An 18,331-nucleotide genomic window follows, 5' to 3' on the forward strand; every position below is an offset into this window, starting at 1 on the left:
TTATCAATAGGAGGGTAGCATATTTGATTATTTATTCTCTAGAGTTGCAGTTTATCTTTGTGTTAATCAGAATTCTTAAGTCAGAGATTTGCCTTTTGCTTTTAACAATATTTTTATTATTATATAAATGGTCATTATACTTCCTTTAAATTAGTACAAGTCTTCCCAGTTTTCTATGAAACCATCCCCTTCATATATTCTTAAAATAGTTATAATCCATCAAATTCAAATACCCTCACTTGTTCAGCCATTCCCCCAAAAGATGGGCATCTCCTCAGTTTCTAATTGTTCACCACAGTGAAAGAATATATAAAGTTTCTGAACACCCTTTAATCTGTTATGGTTAAGACTAATTCCTCCCTAAATCAACCCTCTCCCTTCTTATGCCCCCTTCTAACTTTTCCCTTTTCAGTGAAATGTAATTACATGTCCAAATCTCATTCTGTGTCTTCTTTCCTCCTTTGAGCAATGTAAATCGCAATGCAATGTCTTCTAAGGTCTCAATCAGGACCCTAAGATCCCTTCTAAAAGTACTTTCATTTTAAAAGAGGTGGTTATTAACTAGGCACAGCAGAACAATATATATAATAACAAAATTTCTCACAGTTTGCATGTGTGCTTGAGGAATATGATCTTGTGAGACCTTTTTATTCCAGATCTTAGTAACACAATTATCCAAGAGTTCTCAACTAAGTATTTCATTCCTAAAAGGTTGTCAATCGCTTACTTTAAGTAAAATAATCAACAAGAATGCTTCAACTTCACACTTTAAAAAACTGTTCATGTGTATATTCCCACCACTGATTCAAACCTGTATACATTTTCACGAGACGGTCATTTTTTAGGAAAGGGTTTGTTTTTTTTCTTCTGAAGTTTATATATAAGAATTAGCAACTTCCTAAATAATAAAGCAGGGAAGTATGATTAGACCTGTGAACATTTAGAACAGGAACCCTATGTCCCAAGGAAAGTCAAAAACAAAAATCATCACTGAGTGACCATCTAGTGATGAGATCAACTTAAATACACTACAATCTTTTATGAAATTTTTATTTTATATGGAAATAAATTTAGAAGAATTGCCCATGTTAAACCTGTACTTGATTAATTGCAGTCTAGAGAAGGGAGTAAAAAGGGGGAGGGCAGAACTTGGAACAAAAAGTTTTGCAAGAGTGAATGCTGAAAACTATCTTCGCATGTTTTGAAAAATAAAAAGCTATTATTTAAAAAAAAAAAAAAGTTATTTTAAATGGCAAAAGGGAGTAGTAGGGCTAGAGGAATTCTCTCAAAATCTTTCTTCAAAACAGCACTACATCCTAAAGGAAGAGACCATTTACAGCTATGGCTCTATCAGAAAAAGTCAAGGAAAGATTATCTGGACTTAGTTCTTTGTTTCTAAAAAGTTGAGAATCTAATCAGAAGTATATCTTCAAGGTAATGGGTAAAATGAAACCTTTTACTCATATTCTGAGTCACAATCAAAATCTATTCTTAACTTTTCCTTTTGTCTATCCTAAAAAAGAAGTCCAAAGCACTTTTGGAAAATGATCTAGTATTAAGGAATCAGTGAAAATTGTGTTTTAGTTTATGGCAAACTGTAGCCTAGATAAATAGGATCCAAAAATCCCCATATGATTCATGAAGCTTATCTGGCCTTTCATTACTTGAAGCATCTAAGGCCCTTTTAATTTACTATCTTTGTAAATGTATGCATTTTGAGGGGAGCAACATACCCACCTGTGTTGGCAGAAGGCTCCAGTTTTGTTTATTTCGAATCTGTCTATCAACTAAGTCACCATCACATATACTGTCTGCTGCTCTGCTCAAAAGCATCAAGTGTTTTTTCACATCCCCTCTGCAGGAAAGAACAAATTTCCATTACTAGGAGCATCCCCTAAAAAGTGAGACTCTTCACAGGATATGAGCCCTTAAAAGGCACTGTGCAGGTGCCTTTCCCAGTACTCTGAATCCCATCTTTCCCATTATTCTAAAATACTGACCCTGCAGCAGCAGGTTTTACATGTAAGTAGTTTTCCTGAACAAAAAGAGGTGCTATGGAGTAATCGTGAAAGAAAAGATCAGATTTATCCATAAGCGTCATATGAGCAGTCTCTTCTCCAGCAGCAAATACTTTCCGGGCAACATCAAATGGACCCTGTAACACAAAAACACTGTTACAATTTCATCACAGAACAATTAGTTTTAATTGATGATGAGCTGAAATAAACTAAAAAAAAAAAAAATTAAGAATCTAAATCACCTGACAGATCATTCGGCAATCTCCCCTTCCCCCAGGAATCACTTATTAAGAGATCCTAAGTAATAGGATACCTCAAAATTCATACCTGCTTAGTAATTTAGCATATTTAATCCTTAGTCCTTAAAAATCATTTGTATTGTAATTCTCAATTCTTTGATAGCTAATTTTCTTCCTTACAATTAAAGCTGGTACTGTTTTCCTAGTTTCTCTCTCTCTACAGATTAGTGAGTTTATCAAATAAATATGATTACTAAATTTCTCTGATTATTTCTATTTATTAGCACAGAGAAATACTGGCAAGTCAAACACCAGCTAAGGAATAGAAGTTTCTCTTACCAGTTTGATATCCTTTTTGGCCCTGCTGGAATCAGCTTTAGCTTGGTCATAGGTTAGGGCTTTACTTTCTGCACACCACATGCTAAGATTGTGCAAAACCTAAAATCCACAAAGAAGGCAAGTGATTGGCAAAGAGTAAAATACACCCTAAAAGGGCAATAAAAAAGTGAGCAAATCACCAACAGTGTTAGATTATAAAATTTGCAGCATATAAGTCTTACATACCTGTCGAATATCATGATTTGCTCCCAGAATAATTTCATTCATAGCTGGAGGAGGAATTTTTAAACCCTCCTTAAAAGCAACAGACATCATAGCACCCTGAAAATGATACATAATAAAAACCTCAAATATGCAACAACAAATATCTTTAATCAAATACTTGAAGAAGAAACAATCCTTGTACCTTTATCTGTTCAATTCGAGGCCTCTGAAATCGAAGATCAAAGCAATAATGCACTAAGGAGCGAATTTTTGGATGATTTCGATCATTACACATACAAATAATGGGTATCTTTGTGTGTTTGATCAGGCCAATCAGTTCCTAAAAAACAAATTTGCAACATCAAAATCATCACAGAAAAAAAAAGCTATGTTTTTACACTACTGCATTAAAAAAATCACTGTTCAAATTCACAATTTTCTTCTATATAAATAAAAAGCCTCTAATCATTGTAACTCTCAGAGCTGAGCAGCAAAAATGTGTTCTGTTCAGTTGTTTTCATTGCTGTTACTCTCTGTGACCCTATTTGGGGTCTTCCTGGCAAAGACACTGGAGGAGTCTGCCACTTCCTTCAGCTGTGAAGATGAGGAGATGAGGCACCCAGCAGCAAGTGTCTGAGGCCAGACTCAGAAGGAGGAGGCTTCCTGATCCCCGGCCAGGCACCCTAGCAGGAGTTTGGGAGAGAGGGAAAAAAAAGAAAAATACAGGCTCAAAAGGAATGGCCTGAAAGCTCATGAGGCTCGTTACCTGAATCCCTCCCCGATCTTCAGAGCCTGCCATGCCGTCTACTTCATCCATGATCAGAGCGTGTTTTGTGCCTCCCGAATGAGTTGTGCCTGAGCCTGAGACCCCAAGCAAAATTGGACAAATATTCAAAAGACAATAAAATCAAGCTACTGAAAAATTTTTAAAGAATGACAAATTAGCAATGGAAGCTACAAGGTTTCCACTGAACATAAAGAACTCTACACTCCTACCCAAGCCATGTCTAACTAACCCTTAGTTTGGGTATCACGATTTCTACTATAATGTCTCTCTCTTTGTTCTTGTTGTAGAACTACTCCCATGATCTCTTTCAACTACAAATTAAGTTTTGCAAAAAACAGTGCTTTCATCCCTCAATCAGAATGTACTTCCTGCAAAGCACAACAGCAAATAAGAAAAAAGACTCAGTTACCCCAGAGATGAGGTCTTTTGTTCTACTTCTGTCTGAACACTGATGGGTGCGCTTCATGCAATTGCTTATTTTTTCTTGAACCCGTATTTCCCTCTAACTACTCCTCCCAAGTTCCTGACATCCAATCTTTCAATGCCCATTAACGACCTTACCTGAACAGAACTCTTTGATGCTGGTGTTATTCAGTGACTCAGCAACAATTTCTTTCAAACTGCTTTTATTCCGAGTGTCACTTGCATTCAGTTCCACATAACTGTACCCCAATTCCTAATTAAAATACAAGAAACCATATAACCATAATTACAAAACTAACTCAAAAATTTGACACAGGAAAAAAGAGGGTAAAAAAGATTGTTTGAGAAACTTTTTGTTTCAGATTATCTTCATGTAACTCGCACCCACCCTTCACCTGATAGCATACAACTAGCTGAGGGCGCACTCTAGCCCGGTCATACGTGATCTGACTCTGTCCGATGTCAAGCCGGAAAGGCCTCGCGACGGGCCGATTCCTCATTTGGGCAGCGGCCTACCTAAATTCAGAAAAGCCCTAAATCACAAACTACTAACTCAGTCTAATGAAGCCTGGAAGGGTTGCGATGTGTCTGAATGAAAAGAGTATAAAAATCTGATAAAATTACCAATCTTTTAAGTCTTAAAAAACAAATTTGGCTTTTTTAAATACATGCTTCCTAAGGAGACTGCTTATAATACTTTGGTTTATTTTTAAATCTAAACATCAGTAGAGCACCTTGAAACTTTAGCAGATTTGATGGTAAAATATATATATGAAGAACACATCTGACCAGTTTTAATGACTCTGGCTCATAAAACATTAAGAATCAAGCATGTTAATCTCAGGATTCGTAGGCACAAGGCCAATTATTTTATTTAACAGCAGTCAAAAGAACATTTCTAGCCTTAAATGTAATGCCAGAGAAACTGAGGCAAGATAGAGGTTAGAGAGTATTTAATAACTTATTTAAAAGGGAGAGATTTACTGGGACCAAATGGATCCATGGTTTGGTCCCAGGGCTGAATGAGACTATGGTCTCTGAGAATCCAGCCAACAATGTGAGTTCTCAATGACTATATACAACGTGGCTCAGACACGGGGTAGACCGAGACAGGGGCGGAGTCAGAGCGCTGAGAGGGGGACTATCGTTCAGACAGGATGAGGGGGGCATTCTGATAAGTGGGGAAGGGCTGGGATCACGATGTCTAAGACAGGAGGTCTTTCTCCTTATCTGGATCATCATGATTAGGAGGGAGGAGTGGTTTTGCAGCACTGACCAGAACAATTAGGAACTGAAGCAGACCAATTCAGGGAAACTGACTCAGAACAATAAAAGAGAACTGTGGCACATTACTAAATAAACTACCGCGGCACAATCATTACAAGTAAAATTATTTTCTCAGTTTAGTAAAATATATATTTCCTTCACTCAAAAGAGTGCAAAGTTATTGCATCTCACTGATACCTCTTTGTCAGCCTCTAAAATAATAAATTTTTTCAGCTTTAACAATTCAATTATTGAAAATAAAAAGAGAAAAGAAAGTAGGCAAAGAAAGAAGTGTCTGATACTTTACGATTCTGGGGTATGAGGTTTTATTTTTGTCAAACCAATATAGAAAAACAAAGGAGGTGTGCGTTTTTAAGATGAAAAAAGAAATCAGGCAGTGGGCCTAAACCCAGCTTCTCCAACTTTCTATTCCTGGATAACTGTAGGTATGTGGGAACTCCACATTTCTGCAGCAGGGAAATCCCGGGCTCCTTGCCCCGGGGGGTGACAGGGACTGCGACTACCAGTGTAACTGCTAACAGTGTCACGGAAAGGAAATAAGGAGCGGACAAAGCAGCCCCGGGGGAGGGGGGAGCCCTCTCCACGGCTGCAGGAAGCAGCTGGGGGTGACACTTACCCCACACACCAGGGAAGCCGTGGTTGTCTTGCCAATCCCCGGGGGACCTGAGAGCAGGGCTGCTTTAAAACTGGAGCCATCGTCTTTGCCCCCAAACTTACCAGCTTTAACTGTCAACAAAAAAACAGAACAGAGCACCGTCAAGTTATCTAAACAAAAGCCCCAAAGCACCGAGCCCAAGTCAGGGAGTTCTTGTAGGTGGTAATGGTGAAACTCTGGGTCAGAGACAATCCCTTCCTGTTCCAGGCACAACTATCAGTTCTTTTTCCTACCGTCCCACAAAAAGAAGCAAACTAAGAAAAACGGGTCATTAACAACAATTATGAAAGCAATTTGCAACGTACAATGACCGTTTGGCAATTAACTCTTTCGAGGCCTTAAAATTTTTATGTCTTCTCCAGATAACAACATTATAATGAGAATTTTTCCAACCTTCCAAAATAAAGATTTAAGTCAAATTGATGAGAAAAAAGATAGGACATATCTCTAAATCTAACTACATGATTACTATGGAACTATGTAACATAACCATATATTATGGAACTATAAAAGATTATCTCATGCCTTGATTCAAATTCTTGTGACCATCCAGTTATCACAAAGTCATCTTTCATCCTTGGAATTAATTCATTATAATTCTTGCTGCTCTGCTAGTAAAGAACAAAGTTACAGTGGGTATCAAGATCCCCACGATCTCTCCAGAAAGACTGAGTCTGTGGGTTTTTCCCCACAGATAAAGAGCAGATTGCCATTTATGACCTAAAGCTTCTAGCACTCCCAGGTCAATACCATACTGCTGTGGATTCTCAGAGTCCCTTTAAAAATTGTAATAACTGCGGCAGCTAGGTAGCCAGTAGCTAGAGCCCCAACTCTGAAGTCAGGACCCAAGTTCAAATCCGGCCTCAGACATTTAACATTTCTGATCCTGGGCAAGGCACTTAAAACCCCAATTGCCTCAGCAAAAAGAAAAAAGAATGTAATAATGGGCACAGATAGCGTTTTAAAGCTTGTCTGAAACGACATCTACTGTGACATCCTCCAGGAATGTGATTTTCCCTGCTCTGGGGTAATTTAGCAGCGCAGTACAAAGATCAGCAGAGGGAATGGCCAGGGGAGGAGGTTTGTGGGATACAGTGAGTGTCAAAGGGCCTGAGTTAGAATCCAGCTCTGTTTTTTACTGTAGATAAGTTACCAAAGAGCTCTAGTCCTCAGTTTCCCTCCCTGTAAAAGGGGCAGAGGCTGCAGGAGACAGTCTCTAAGGTCCTTTTCAGTTCTGAATCCTGATCCCCAGAGTGCTGATGGAGAAACATTAACTACAATCACATGAGGAATCTGTCAACACAGACACATTAAGCTTTATAAATACCATGTTTCTTATCTTCAGACATGTTCTTGTGCCAGTTGCGGAGCCATCGTAAGAGTTTGTTAGCACAGCTCTGTTCACCTTGCTGTCCAATTATGGTCTTAAGAGAGGTGGGCTTATATTTATCCACCCAAAGCAAACCCTCAGCTTTGTCTTTGCTTTGGTCAGCAACAGATTTCTCTGGACTTAGGTCAGCTTCCTTCTTCCCATCCACCTGCTTGAAGTTGAGGCCTTTTCGAAATTCATTGGTTTCTGATTTCATGGAAATGTCTTTTTTAGGACTTAATTTGTTCTTTTTAGATTCAGAATCCTTCTTATTTGGGCTAGTTTTCCTTTTTCCTTGATCAGCTTTTTGTGGTGTTTTCTCCAATTTTGATTTTTCCTTCTTTACCTTAAAATTGGAAAAGACAAAATTTCTAGAAGGAGTATGACAAGGCGGGTAGAATTGCCATCCTACAATTTATACTTGTAAAATTTAAGTCTCCAGCTCATTACTATCTTTACAGGAAGTTTTCTGTTGCTAGTGAAAACATTTAGAAAAATATCTTTTATCAAATGGTACAAAACTGTCAACATGCATATTTTAAAACACAAATGTGGTTTTCTTTTAAATTAGAGAAAATTAAATAATCTGAAAAGTAAGCAGGATCTCAAATTCATATATATCCACTCTCAAAAATGTGTTGTGTTCTGTTTTCAGTTTTTTTGAGTCTTCATCAGGGAGATGAGAATACTTTATGCTTTAAAAATGACTACTAACAGAGAAGATGGACCTGACCACCTTACCACCACTTTTCCCTTCGGCACAAGCCAATCTCACAAATCCAAGTATTTTTATGAGGCAGATGGAAGGAGGGTAGTAGGGAGATGGGCATGTGAAAGTTTGGGGAGAACTGAATTCTAGCTAAAAAGCTACCAAAACTTTTTAATTTTGGTCTTTGACTTTCTTAGCAGGGAGGCGTCCTGCCCATCTTTTGCTGGTTATAATAGACTACTTAATATAAGGAGGAGGCTCTAGACACAGGCAAGCACAATCAAGCTTACACTTAGGGACAGGGCAAGATGAGTCCCAGAAATGTCTAACAGAGAGCAGTGGCCACAAGAGGCTATGACCCAAAGTCACAACAGAACCGAACCTACAGCCAACAGAGAAGCACCTGCAGACAACATGTCCGACAGGGACTCCGAGGCCAACAGGACCTAACCACACATCCAGGGGGCCCAGGGCAAGAAGCACGCTCCCTCCGTGGCCCCAGAGCCGGGGAGCTCCTCCAAACGGACCCTGGCCACACGAATTCCTTGTGTATCTGATCTTCACGGAGCCTTACATACGCCTGAGGTTCACCACCAGTGAACGTACATTTTATGAGCGTATGCTCCAGGATCAGACTTACCATTTCACTTTTTCTTACCATGCTATTTCACTAACTCCTTCTACTTTGAATTAATGTACTTCTGCCTGATCAGAGAAATGAAACACATCGATGGGGGCTTGTGAGGTAGTTTTGAATGGATACAACTCACAAAGTATCTTAAACTGGACACCTGTTTTAGGGGACCCAGTTGTGAGAAGGGGACATTTAAGTGCCATAGAGGATGCCTGATTAGAGACTATGATGGCCTGAAGTCATTTGTCAAACTCTCATGAAAAAAAAACAACAGAAATTAAGTCTTGAATTCTAACACTCATACATATGTTCTTAGTTATTTGTAGGGCAAAAGGGACAAATAGCAGATTAAAAGGATGATTCGTTGCTAGGTGAGGGAAACAACATGAGCCAAAGCAAGGAAGTAGAAACTTTTCTTTCCTTCTTCAAATCCCAGACACTCTGAAATGCCTGTTTTGTTTTGGTGGTGACCTGGGAATTTGGGCAAGCTCTGAACAAGATGGTTGGAACATTTTCAGCTAAAGAAAGTTAAAGGAGAGCATATGGGCAGGACTCAGGAGCTACAAACTATCCCACTACTGCTCACTAACATAAGGCTTCGCCACCATTTAACTCGCAGCCTTATTCTTTGTTTGTTCACAGCCTGTTCCACTTGAACCTAAGTGAGTGCTCGGCAGACCTGGGCCCCCTCAGCCCCATCCCCACAGGCGGCGAGCTCTGGTGCGGGGGCAGGATCGTGGCCGGGCGATGGCCCCTCAGAGAGGTGTGTTAAGGGTCTGGGGCGGAAAGCCCACCGTGTGGCTGCCGGGGACACAGGCAGGAGAGTTAGGAGCAGATCCTCGAGGAGCTCACAGTCCCACAGGGACAAACCTCAGACAGACAAAGAAGCTGCAGAGGGAAGCTCAGCTCCCAGAGCTCCCCATCGAGGCTGGGCAAGTCCCTGACCGCGTCCACACCTCCATCCCCAGTCCTGTAAATGAGCCTCCGAGGCCCCGCCCAGATTTGGGATCCTATGATTTAAGAGTCAAGAAGCTTCTGTCCAAAGAAACTGGGCGCAGTTCACCCAAGAAAATAAAAGCTAAATGATGACCAGACATCGTTTCCTCCTTTATTTTCAGACTTGGCTTCAAAGGCTTGAAAAAATAACCAGACATTCTATCAAATCACACCCCAAAGCAAAAGCCCTTTGGCTAGATAGGAAATAGGGTGGGATTACTTTCTGGTGAAAAGAGTTATTCTTATATCATTATAATTGTTACAAACTGGTTTGTGCAACTTCCTCTACATCAAAACAGAGAAACATTAACTTTAAAAGGAATGACAAAAGTTACTACGTACTAACCTCAGCTTCAAATGCTATTTCATATTTGGACTTTTTGCCAGGGAGAGTTCGAATGAGATCCAATAGGCCATCTTCATCAATAATTTTTGTTCCCAAAGCTGAAGCCTTAAAAATTAAAAAAAAAAAAATCCAAATAGAAAAACTTATATCTTTGTCACTGATTTCTGTAAATACATTCTAGAGTTTAATTTTAAAAACTAACACAGAAATTATTTAATGCAATCCAGATACACAAAGATGCAGATGACTCATTGGGAACTAACTATGGAAAACACAAATGCAAAAGTCTCAACATAAAGGAGATAAAACACAGAAGCACTCCTTTATAAGGAAGGGGTTCCTGCCAAATGAGACTCACAATACTTGTACTACCTCACAGGCCAGGCCACAGTGAGGATCAAAGGGACTCCTGGCCATCACACGCTTGGCAAGCATAAGCCCTGATTGTCAGGAGCACTCAGAGGGCCAGCTGCTAAGGGACTCTCCCTATTCACACCCCAAAGAGAAGATTAAACAAGGCAAAGACCCTTCCCATGCTCTGACACCCTCCCCGGCTTTTTGGGGAGGTCTTGGTCTGGGCCTCTAACATGCCCTTGGTATGGGGGACTCCCACTGTGGAAACTCCTGCTGATGCAGATAGGAACAAATTAAAGACTTAAACTTTACAGACTTAACTCTGAAGAGTCAGACTTGAAATAAATAATAAAAATGGGAGCCTACAGTTCCACACAGAGAAACATTTATCCCCAGAAGAAAATTTTTAATTCTTTGAGAATTCTCAAAATAAAAGGCTAATCTAACTTCACCAAGTAAATAAAAAGCAAGATGAGGTTAAAAAACAATGGGAAGGAAGCCGTCTCTGAAGCTGGACCAGATGCTCCGAGGGAAAAAGCGGCAACAACCAACAGCCCCACTCCCCTTGCCACCGCGCCAGACGCACACACCTTGTCGCTTTTGGACTGCCCGCTGTCACGTCCCATTACAAGGTAACTTGTTTTTTTGCTGACATTTCCAGTTACTTTCCCCCCGTACCGCTCAATTAGAGACTTGGCTTCATCTCGTTCAATGGATTCTAGGACTCCGGTGATTACAAACGTCAGGCCTTCCAGGCAATTTTCAGCTCCCTGAGAAACAAAGTGTGCGAAAGGGAACCGTGTTAGCATTCTAAAGAAGCGCCGAAGCCCTACCAGGGACAAGACGTTATTTTTCTCATTTGATGCCTTAGCATGAATGATTGGCTCAACAAAAATTTGCTTCAAAAAAGCACAAAATTATTTTTTAATATTAAGTGACACTAAGAAATTAAAGGTAGTATAAAATCAGCAATGCGATTCAAATCTCCATCCCTGTGAAAAACATCTAGTGAGGTTATCTATTTCACACATTCACTCACCTTCCCCCTTTTCATCACCCCCCCCACCACTCGTTACCGCACACACCTCCCCCCGCCAAAAAAAAATCAGGCTCCTTAAAAGAGTTAAATTGTCATTTAATGTTTACAACTAAATCGCTAAATTCAAAAAACAAATAGCCTTATACCCATGCCCAATATAACTCTTAAAATGACAGTTCTACAATCTTATCCACATTTCATAAACAAAGCTTCTTTTCTTCTATATAGAACAAATTTTACAATTGTCTTGTAAGTAAGTAACTATCTTATAAGTTCATGTTTTAGGCCCAAACCCCTGGCCATTACTTTTCCCTGTAGTATAATCTAATTCTCCCAAATCTTTATAAGTTCTCAAAAAAACAAAAAGTCTGCTAAATTCTAGCGTATGATGATTTTACTGCTGAGGTTTCACTATTTTTTCTTCTTCTTTTATAATATGAAGCACCTTGTCTGGCTTTTGTCATTTGGCGGTGATAAAGACCTGCCCACTTGCTGTTATCTGAGAGAGGCTCTAGCTGTCATACCATTGCAGACTGAACACTGAGATGAATTTCCAGTGCTACATCACAGGAAGCAAAATAAGAACTTCATTGCATTAAACAAACTCATGTCATCTCTCCCACAACTTTAAAAAAAAAAAAAGAAAAGTTGAATCAGAGGAAATCTGCAACAGTATTTTGGGGGAAAAGACCATTACGGAGGCAAAACTCATCTGTTTTAAGTATGTGGGGGACATCCTTTATCAGTGTTCTCCCAGAAGTGCATACTAAAAAATCAACAAAGCAAAAGGCAATCACAATCATTCCGATGAGATCCACATCTACTCATCCGGATTCTGAGGGATGCAGAAAGAAGCACGTGCCCCACCCTCTGACCAGGAGTGACAGACTCTAGGAGTGTGCACTGTCTGGGGCTTTTGGGGGCATAGCTCAGGGGGAGACTTGTTCCGACTGTGCATACATAATTGTTTCACCACTTTGGATAGTGGTATTTCTTTTCTTCTTCAGTAGGGAAATAGAAAAAGATTTTAGTTGAAAAATAATTTTTAAAAAATTATTGGAACCTTGAGAGAGAATAACCACTTCATCTTATAAGTAAGGAGTAAAAAGATACAGGAAATATACGCTGGACAACATATAGTCTGACTCAAACCCTAAATGGAGAAAGACCAAATTTCAGGATATCAGAGAAAAGAACCATCCCAAAGCCTAAATATAAACAAGAGAAACTGGCCCAAGATAAGGTTTCTCAAGAACAAAATTCTAAAGAGAAAAGATATATTTCATTCCAATGGAGAGACTGACAAAGATGGAGGGATTTAATTAGGATACATATACCTTGCACATAATAAATACCTAATAAGTTCTTATTCTATTTAATTGAATGAATACACAGATACAAGATACATATTTACAACTACCCTATTACTTACTTTTGGAATCTCCTTAGAGCCTAGAGCTTTGGGCCCTTCTCGATTCAGGTAGCTTCGATAAGCCTGGTAATTAGTACGTTTCTTTTCAGTATCTTCAGGACTTACAGACTATGGAATGAAATAAGAAAAAAAAAAAAAAAGAAAAATTAATTAGAAGGAAAAAATGCTCACGTTTATATTTTAATTTGTTCAGTATAGAAGCTCAAAAAAGAGATCAGGAATACAAGTAGGTCACCTGAAAAGAAGCTGAAACTATGATCGCAGATGCGATAGTCATCACAAACAATGAGAGAAGGTCTAAGGGACAGAACCTTGGGGGACCTTGAGGATCTGGAATTAAGAGGACTTAGAAAAAAGAGACAGAGGAGGTATATCCAGAGGTAAGAGGACAAGGACAACAGGATGCCATGGAAGCCAAGAAAGGAGCAGGTATAACCTGGGAGAGAGATTACGCCTAAGTAAAGAATCAGAGAAGGCTTGCTTCAGGGAAGAGGAGATTTGGAATTATACATTAAAGAATCAGAATGTGGAAATATGCTTAATATGACTGTACATGTATATAACCTGTATCAGATTCCCTACTGTCTTGAGGAAGGTAGAGGAAAGGGACAGAGGGAGAAAAATATGGAGTTCAAAAATCTTAGAAAAAATCTATGTTGAAACTTAAATATATGTGTGTATGTGTGTATAAAAATATTCAGAAAATGCCTTCAATTTAATACATTGATAAATTCAATCAATAAATCTAATAAGTATAAAATAGGTTTTCTTAAAAGAATTAAGAAACTAGGGGTGGGGGAGATTGCTAAGTATGAGGGAAAACAATAAAAGTTCAGACGTAGGAGCATGAATCTCGTCAGGGGATGAGAAGTAGTTCAGTTTGCCAGAAATATATCTATATGTGATGACTCCATTTCCACAGTATCTTATCTGCTGCAACATGGCTATTTCAGATATTTTAATATAAAAGCTTTCTCAAAAATAGCAAAGACCTCTACAGCTGACCAAAATTATAAATCTACATTTATCCTGTATTTGGTCCCTGAATTATACTTGTACAAACCTTTAACTTAAGAGAAACATCACACACAATCTTAAAGTGCAAATTTAACCTAGAGAATAAAGTATTTTTGAGTTAGAAAGGAGAACCACAGCCATCATTCCAATGAGGTGGAAGTAGGAAAAGGAAAGAGAAGTGTTCCTGAAGCCATGTCATCTATTCATCTCAAAATGGCATACTTCCCTGAATAAATGCCCTAATCATTCATTCAGTTCCCAGTCCCATAAATCACATTTAAACCTTAACAGAGGTGATGCCCATTTAATCCCGTATACCTCCCTCCTCAAAAGGTCTCTTGTGTTTTTATTCCTACTTATCTTCAAATCCTTTATGCATCTATTTGAGATATAAATCATAAATAAACTATTTAATCTACAAAAGAGATGAACTTGAGACTAAAATAACTATATCACTATTTTTACATCTAGGTCCCAAAGCTGTAAGAATCAATGCTATGCAACTATGAAAACATTCAGAAAAGTAAGGGTCAAATATAGACAATTCAAATTCTTAAGAATAATAAACCGACTCTACTACAAGTTTAAGCCTTCCTTGAACAGAGCCCAGGCTGCAACAGATAAATATTTTTATGAAAAATCATGAACTGCTAAAGTAAGAAGCACTTTGGATTAAAAATACTATCATTTCAGTTTTTAAACTAAAAATTATAATGGGGAAATTTGAAAATAATATTCTTATAATTTTAAATGATTAAGAGGTAAGAAGGAATGAAAAATTATTTTTATCTGTCTAATTTTATCTAAATACAGATACAAAGATACTATTTGATTCCCAAATACAAAAATAAGAAATTTATAGAATAACTATATAACTTACATTGTCTTAGAATTCCTTAGGCCTCTAAGATCAAAAAGAAAGCCCTTCAATGACCAACAAGGAAACTTGAAGCTAAAGAAGAATTGTCCAAAATCAGAATGGTAGTCAAGATTTCAGACTCATGGGGCAGTGTTCATTTCAGTATAATATACTAATCCTAATAGATTTTCTTTAGAATATTTTTGGCACCTCAGCTTTGCACATGAAAAGTAACATTACTGAAAATGAATTTAGGAAATATTTTAAGTATGATTTACAAACCTAAATTTTCTTGTTATTTATTTAGGCTTCCAGCTATATATAAACAGAAAGTTCACCAATAAAAACTAGCCTTGGAATAAAACAGAAAATAACCAAACCCCTTATCAGCATCACGCCGACTTTTCCACACTTCTTACCTCTGTTTTGGATGGAGAAATTTTATTTTTCTTAGGAGACTGTCTCTCTTCTTTTACTACAACTTCATGTTTTTTTTTCCCTGACTCTGTGGATTCCCTTTTTTGGTAAGTACTCTCATCTCTTTTCTTCAAAAGGGCCAGCTTAGAACTGACTTTCAAAGCAGAAGGTTCTTCCTCTATTTTATCACGTACTTTGTGAGGTGATGACTTTGAAGGTAATTGAGAACCTCCTGAATCTTCACTTTTAGACTGTTTGTTCAAATTCTTCTCATGTGAAAAATGTGATGGTTTTACTGGGGAAAAAAAAGAGCAAAAACAATTGCAGACTTAAAAACTATTTTAGACAATGGCCTCCAACATGCAATAGTTTCATGTTCAAGGACTTATTGTTAAATTACTGCTGTAAGCAGCTCCCATTGCTCCTGAAATCAAATCTCAAAACATCTATTTGAACAAAATTCTTATCTTTCGCTTTACTTAATTAAATTAGCTAACTTTAAAGAAGTTATTATACCATGAGTTCAATACATTTACAAGCTTTCAGTTGCAAAAGTTTTTATATACATTATATTAATATAGAGTTAAAGGAAAAATTACATAGAATACATATATTAGAATTATGTTTTTCCTTGTTTAAGGAAATCAACAGTACTTTTTTTTTTCTTTTTTTACTTTAAATTGATACATTCTGTTTTGGCATAACAGACATTTATCAACAAATATTTTAGCCATATCAAAATACATTTTCCTAAAAATTATTAAAAAACTATCTAACAGTGTATCACTTTTCATTCTTGTTTCCATTTCCCATGGCAAACTGGAAGTGGCAAAATTGGGAACAAGACCTATGATTTCATTGGTACAAGAATTCCTATTCTACAGTTTATAAGCTGAGGGAATTGCTTGAGGTATTAAAAGATTAAATGATTTGATCAAATTAAAGACACTGACTAGTGAGATTTGAATACAGATCTTCCTGCCTCTTTTAGACCAACTTCCTATCTACTTAAGTAGTGGAATCAAACTCAGAAACAGATTCTTGTAGGTAGCATCCTATATTAGAAAATCACAAATTCATATTAAGCTGTACTGTATTTTTATTTTATTAAACATTTTCCAATGACATTCTAATCTGTTTTGGGCCATTTAAAAGAGTACTATCAGTCTCAAGCCTGAAGCTCTAAACTATACTTTATATATAAAAGGCTACTTCTTACATGTGGTTTTAATGAAACCTGCCAGCTATAGGAAAAAGCTCAAAGATTTTTTTTGTCTAGAGATACTGGTTTCAAGCTTGAAAAAAACTATTTCATGCATCACTGTCACCTAACAAAGCTGATCTGAAATTCTCTATTAGGAGAAAAAGTGAGAAAATGAGATCTTAAAAGTAGATAATATGTGGGATTTTAAAACTATCTAATATAATTCTTGTCACATCCAACTAAATGATGTGACATTAAGGAGATCAACAGTACTTTTTTTTTTCTTTTTTTACTTTAAATTGATACATTCTGTTTTGGCATAACAGACATTTATCAACAAATACTTTAGCCATATCAAAATACATTTTCCTAAAAATTATTAAAAAACTATCTAACAGTGTATCACTTTTCATTCTTGTTTCCATTTCCCATGGCAAACTGGAAGTGGCAAAATTGAGAACAAGATCTATGATTTCATTGGTACAAGAATTCCTATTCTTTGGGATATAAGATGCAGAAAAAAGATCCAGTTGGGCAGGGATCACTGCCCAACAACTGTGGGAACTGTAGAGAGGCCACAAACGTAGATGGATTTTGGAATAAGTCAGTTTATTTCTCAGAGTATCTCTCAGGTGATGGGGCTGGACTCAATTACTTCAAAGGGCCCTTCCAAACAGTTATCTGTGGTTTTATGATATGGAATTGGTAAGGGCTAAATGCTGTTTCCATGAATCAACCTGAGGACAATTCACAGGAAAGCTTCAAATTACATACAACAATGGCTCCTCTTCTGAAATAATTTTAGATTATTTTAAAAGGATCAAAAGACTTTGGAAGTTTATCTAGACTAACCTCCTAATTTTACAGGTGAAGAAACTTAGTCCAAAAAAGTTAAATGATTTAGCCAAAATCATACATGTTTTAAATGGCATTGACAGGATTTTAACTGAATTATCTGGTTCAAAATGATACATTAAATTATGTGTTAAATTCATCACATATTAAAGTATTTATTGTATTCAGGAATTTTCTTATTACTAACACTTTAAGAAGAGACAGACCTAGGCAAAAGTTTCCAAGTGGTCTTCTCCCATGTCAATCACCAAAGTGAACCACACTCTAATAAAGCTAAGAAATAATTCAATACAATAAGCATAATATCATTTTAATGAGTTTTTTTTTAGTAACACTATCCTATTTTTTTCTTCCATAAAACAAATTTTTCAGTTTCCCTTCTCCTAATGTTATTACCTTTGTGCTTTTCTGATTCACTTGAATTAATTCGGTCAGATGAAAATGTCTCTCTCTCTTCTGAATTCCTTCGGGCCTATGCAAATGTACAAAGAATAAAATGTACATGCAATCTAAGAAGCTAATATTTTCAGAACTTTAAAAAAATATTACCACCAAATCTATAAAATGACTATGCCCAATGAGGATATCACCAAAAATATTTTAAAGAGCTATCATCCATACTAGGAAGATACTATAATAAATTTGCTTTTTACTTTTAATCTATGAGGTATATGGAGCATCTTTTATTAGCCTCTTTTTACAGATAAATAAAAAGACATAAGGCTTTTACAAATACATTTACAAGTACTTTTGGAAACAGTATAGTATCCTGTAAATCAACAGACCTATATTTTCCTTCTATTGCCTTCATCAAAAATCTTACGGCATTTTATAATGCAGTCAGAAACAAATCAAAAAAGTAATTTAAATAAAAATACCAACCTTGAATTCTAAGTTAAGATTTAAACAGAAGCATTTGTTCAAAAAAAGTATCACCCTTTCAAAAACAAAAACTCCTACATTTTTAAGGCATTCATTTTAAAAAGAGGATGCTCATCTAAAATCAACTATTGAAAATTATTTTAATAAAGTTCTTGATTGGTTGGTCTTTAGAGTTAAAAAATATCAATTACTTAATATATCTCACATAGAATCCAAAGGTTTAGGATAATGAAGAATTTGATGTAATTATATGATTAGGATGGAAT

The 18,331-nt window shown here is 37.0% G+C and overlaps 1 protein-coding gene across 1 annotated transcript in view; it reads right to left on the reverse strand.

The window, feature by feature from the left end:
- Positions 1-18,331, reverse strand: part of RFC1 (replication factor C subunit 1) — a 56,479-nt gene that overhangs the window by 7,917 nt on the left and 30,231 nt on the right. Inside the window, exons 8-21 of the mRNA XM_051964938.1 lie at positions 17,580-17,655; positions 15,127-15,419; positions 12,832-12,939; positions 10,951-11,130; positions 10,007-10,111; positions 7,280-7,667; positions 5,914-6,023; positions 4,149-4,263; positions 3,567-3,661; positions 3,003-3,140; positions 2,822-2,917; positions 2,597-2,695; positions 2,001-2,155; positions 1,738-1,855 (exon numbers count right to left, since the gene is read on the reverse strand). Of these exons, the coding sequence (XP_051820898.1) occupies positions 1,738-1,855; positions 2,001-2,155; positions 2,597-2,695; positions 2,822-2,917; positions 3,003-3,140; positions 3,567-3,661; positions 4,149-4,263; positions 5,914-6,023; positions 7,280-7,667; positions 10,007-10,111; positions 10,951-11,130; positions 12,832-12,939; positions 15,127-15,419; positions 17,580-17,655 (2,076 nt within the window). The remainder of the gene's footprint in view (positions 1-1,737; positions 1,856-2,000; positions 2,156-2,596; positions 2,696-2,821; positions 2,918-3,002; positions 3,141-3,566; positions 3,662-4,148; positions 4,264-5,913; positions 6,024-7,279; positions 7,668-10,006; positions 10,112-10,950; positions 11,131-12,831; positions 12,940-15,126; positions 15,420-17,579; positions 17,656-18,331) is intronic.

This window comes from Antechinus flavipes, chromosome 6 (assembly GCF_016432865.1).
Source record: "Antechinus flavipes isolate AdamAnt ecotype Samford, QLD, Australia chromosome 6, AdamAnt_v2, whole genome shotgun sequence".
In the NCBI taxonomy this organism is placed as follows: domain Eukaryota; kingdom Metazoa; phylum Chordata; class Mammalia; order Dasyuromorphia; family Dasyuridae; genus Antechinus; species Antechinus flavipes.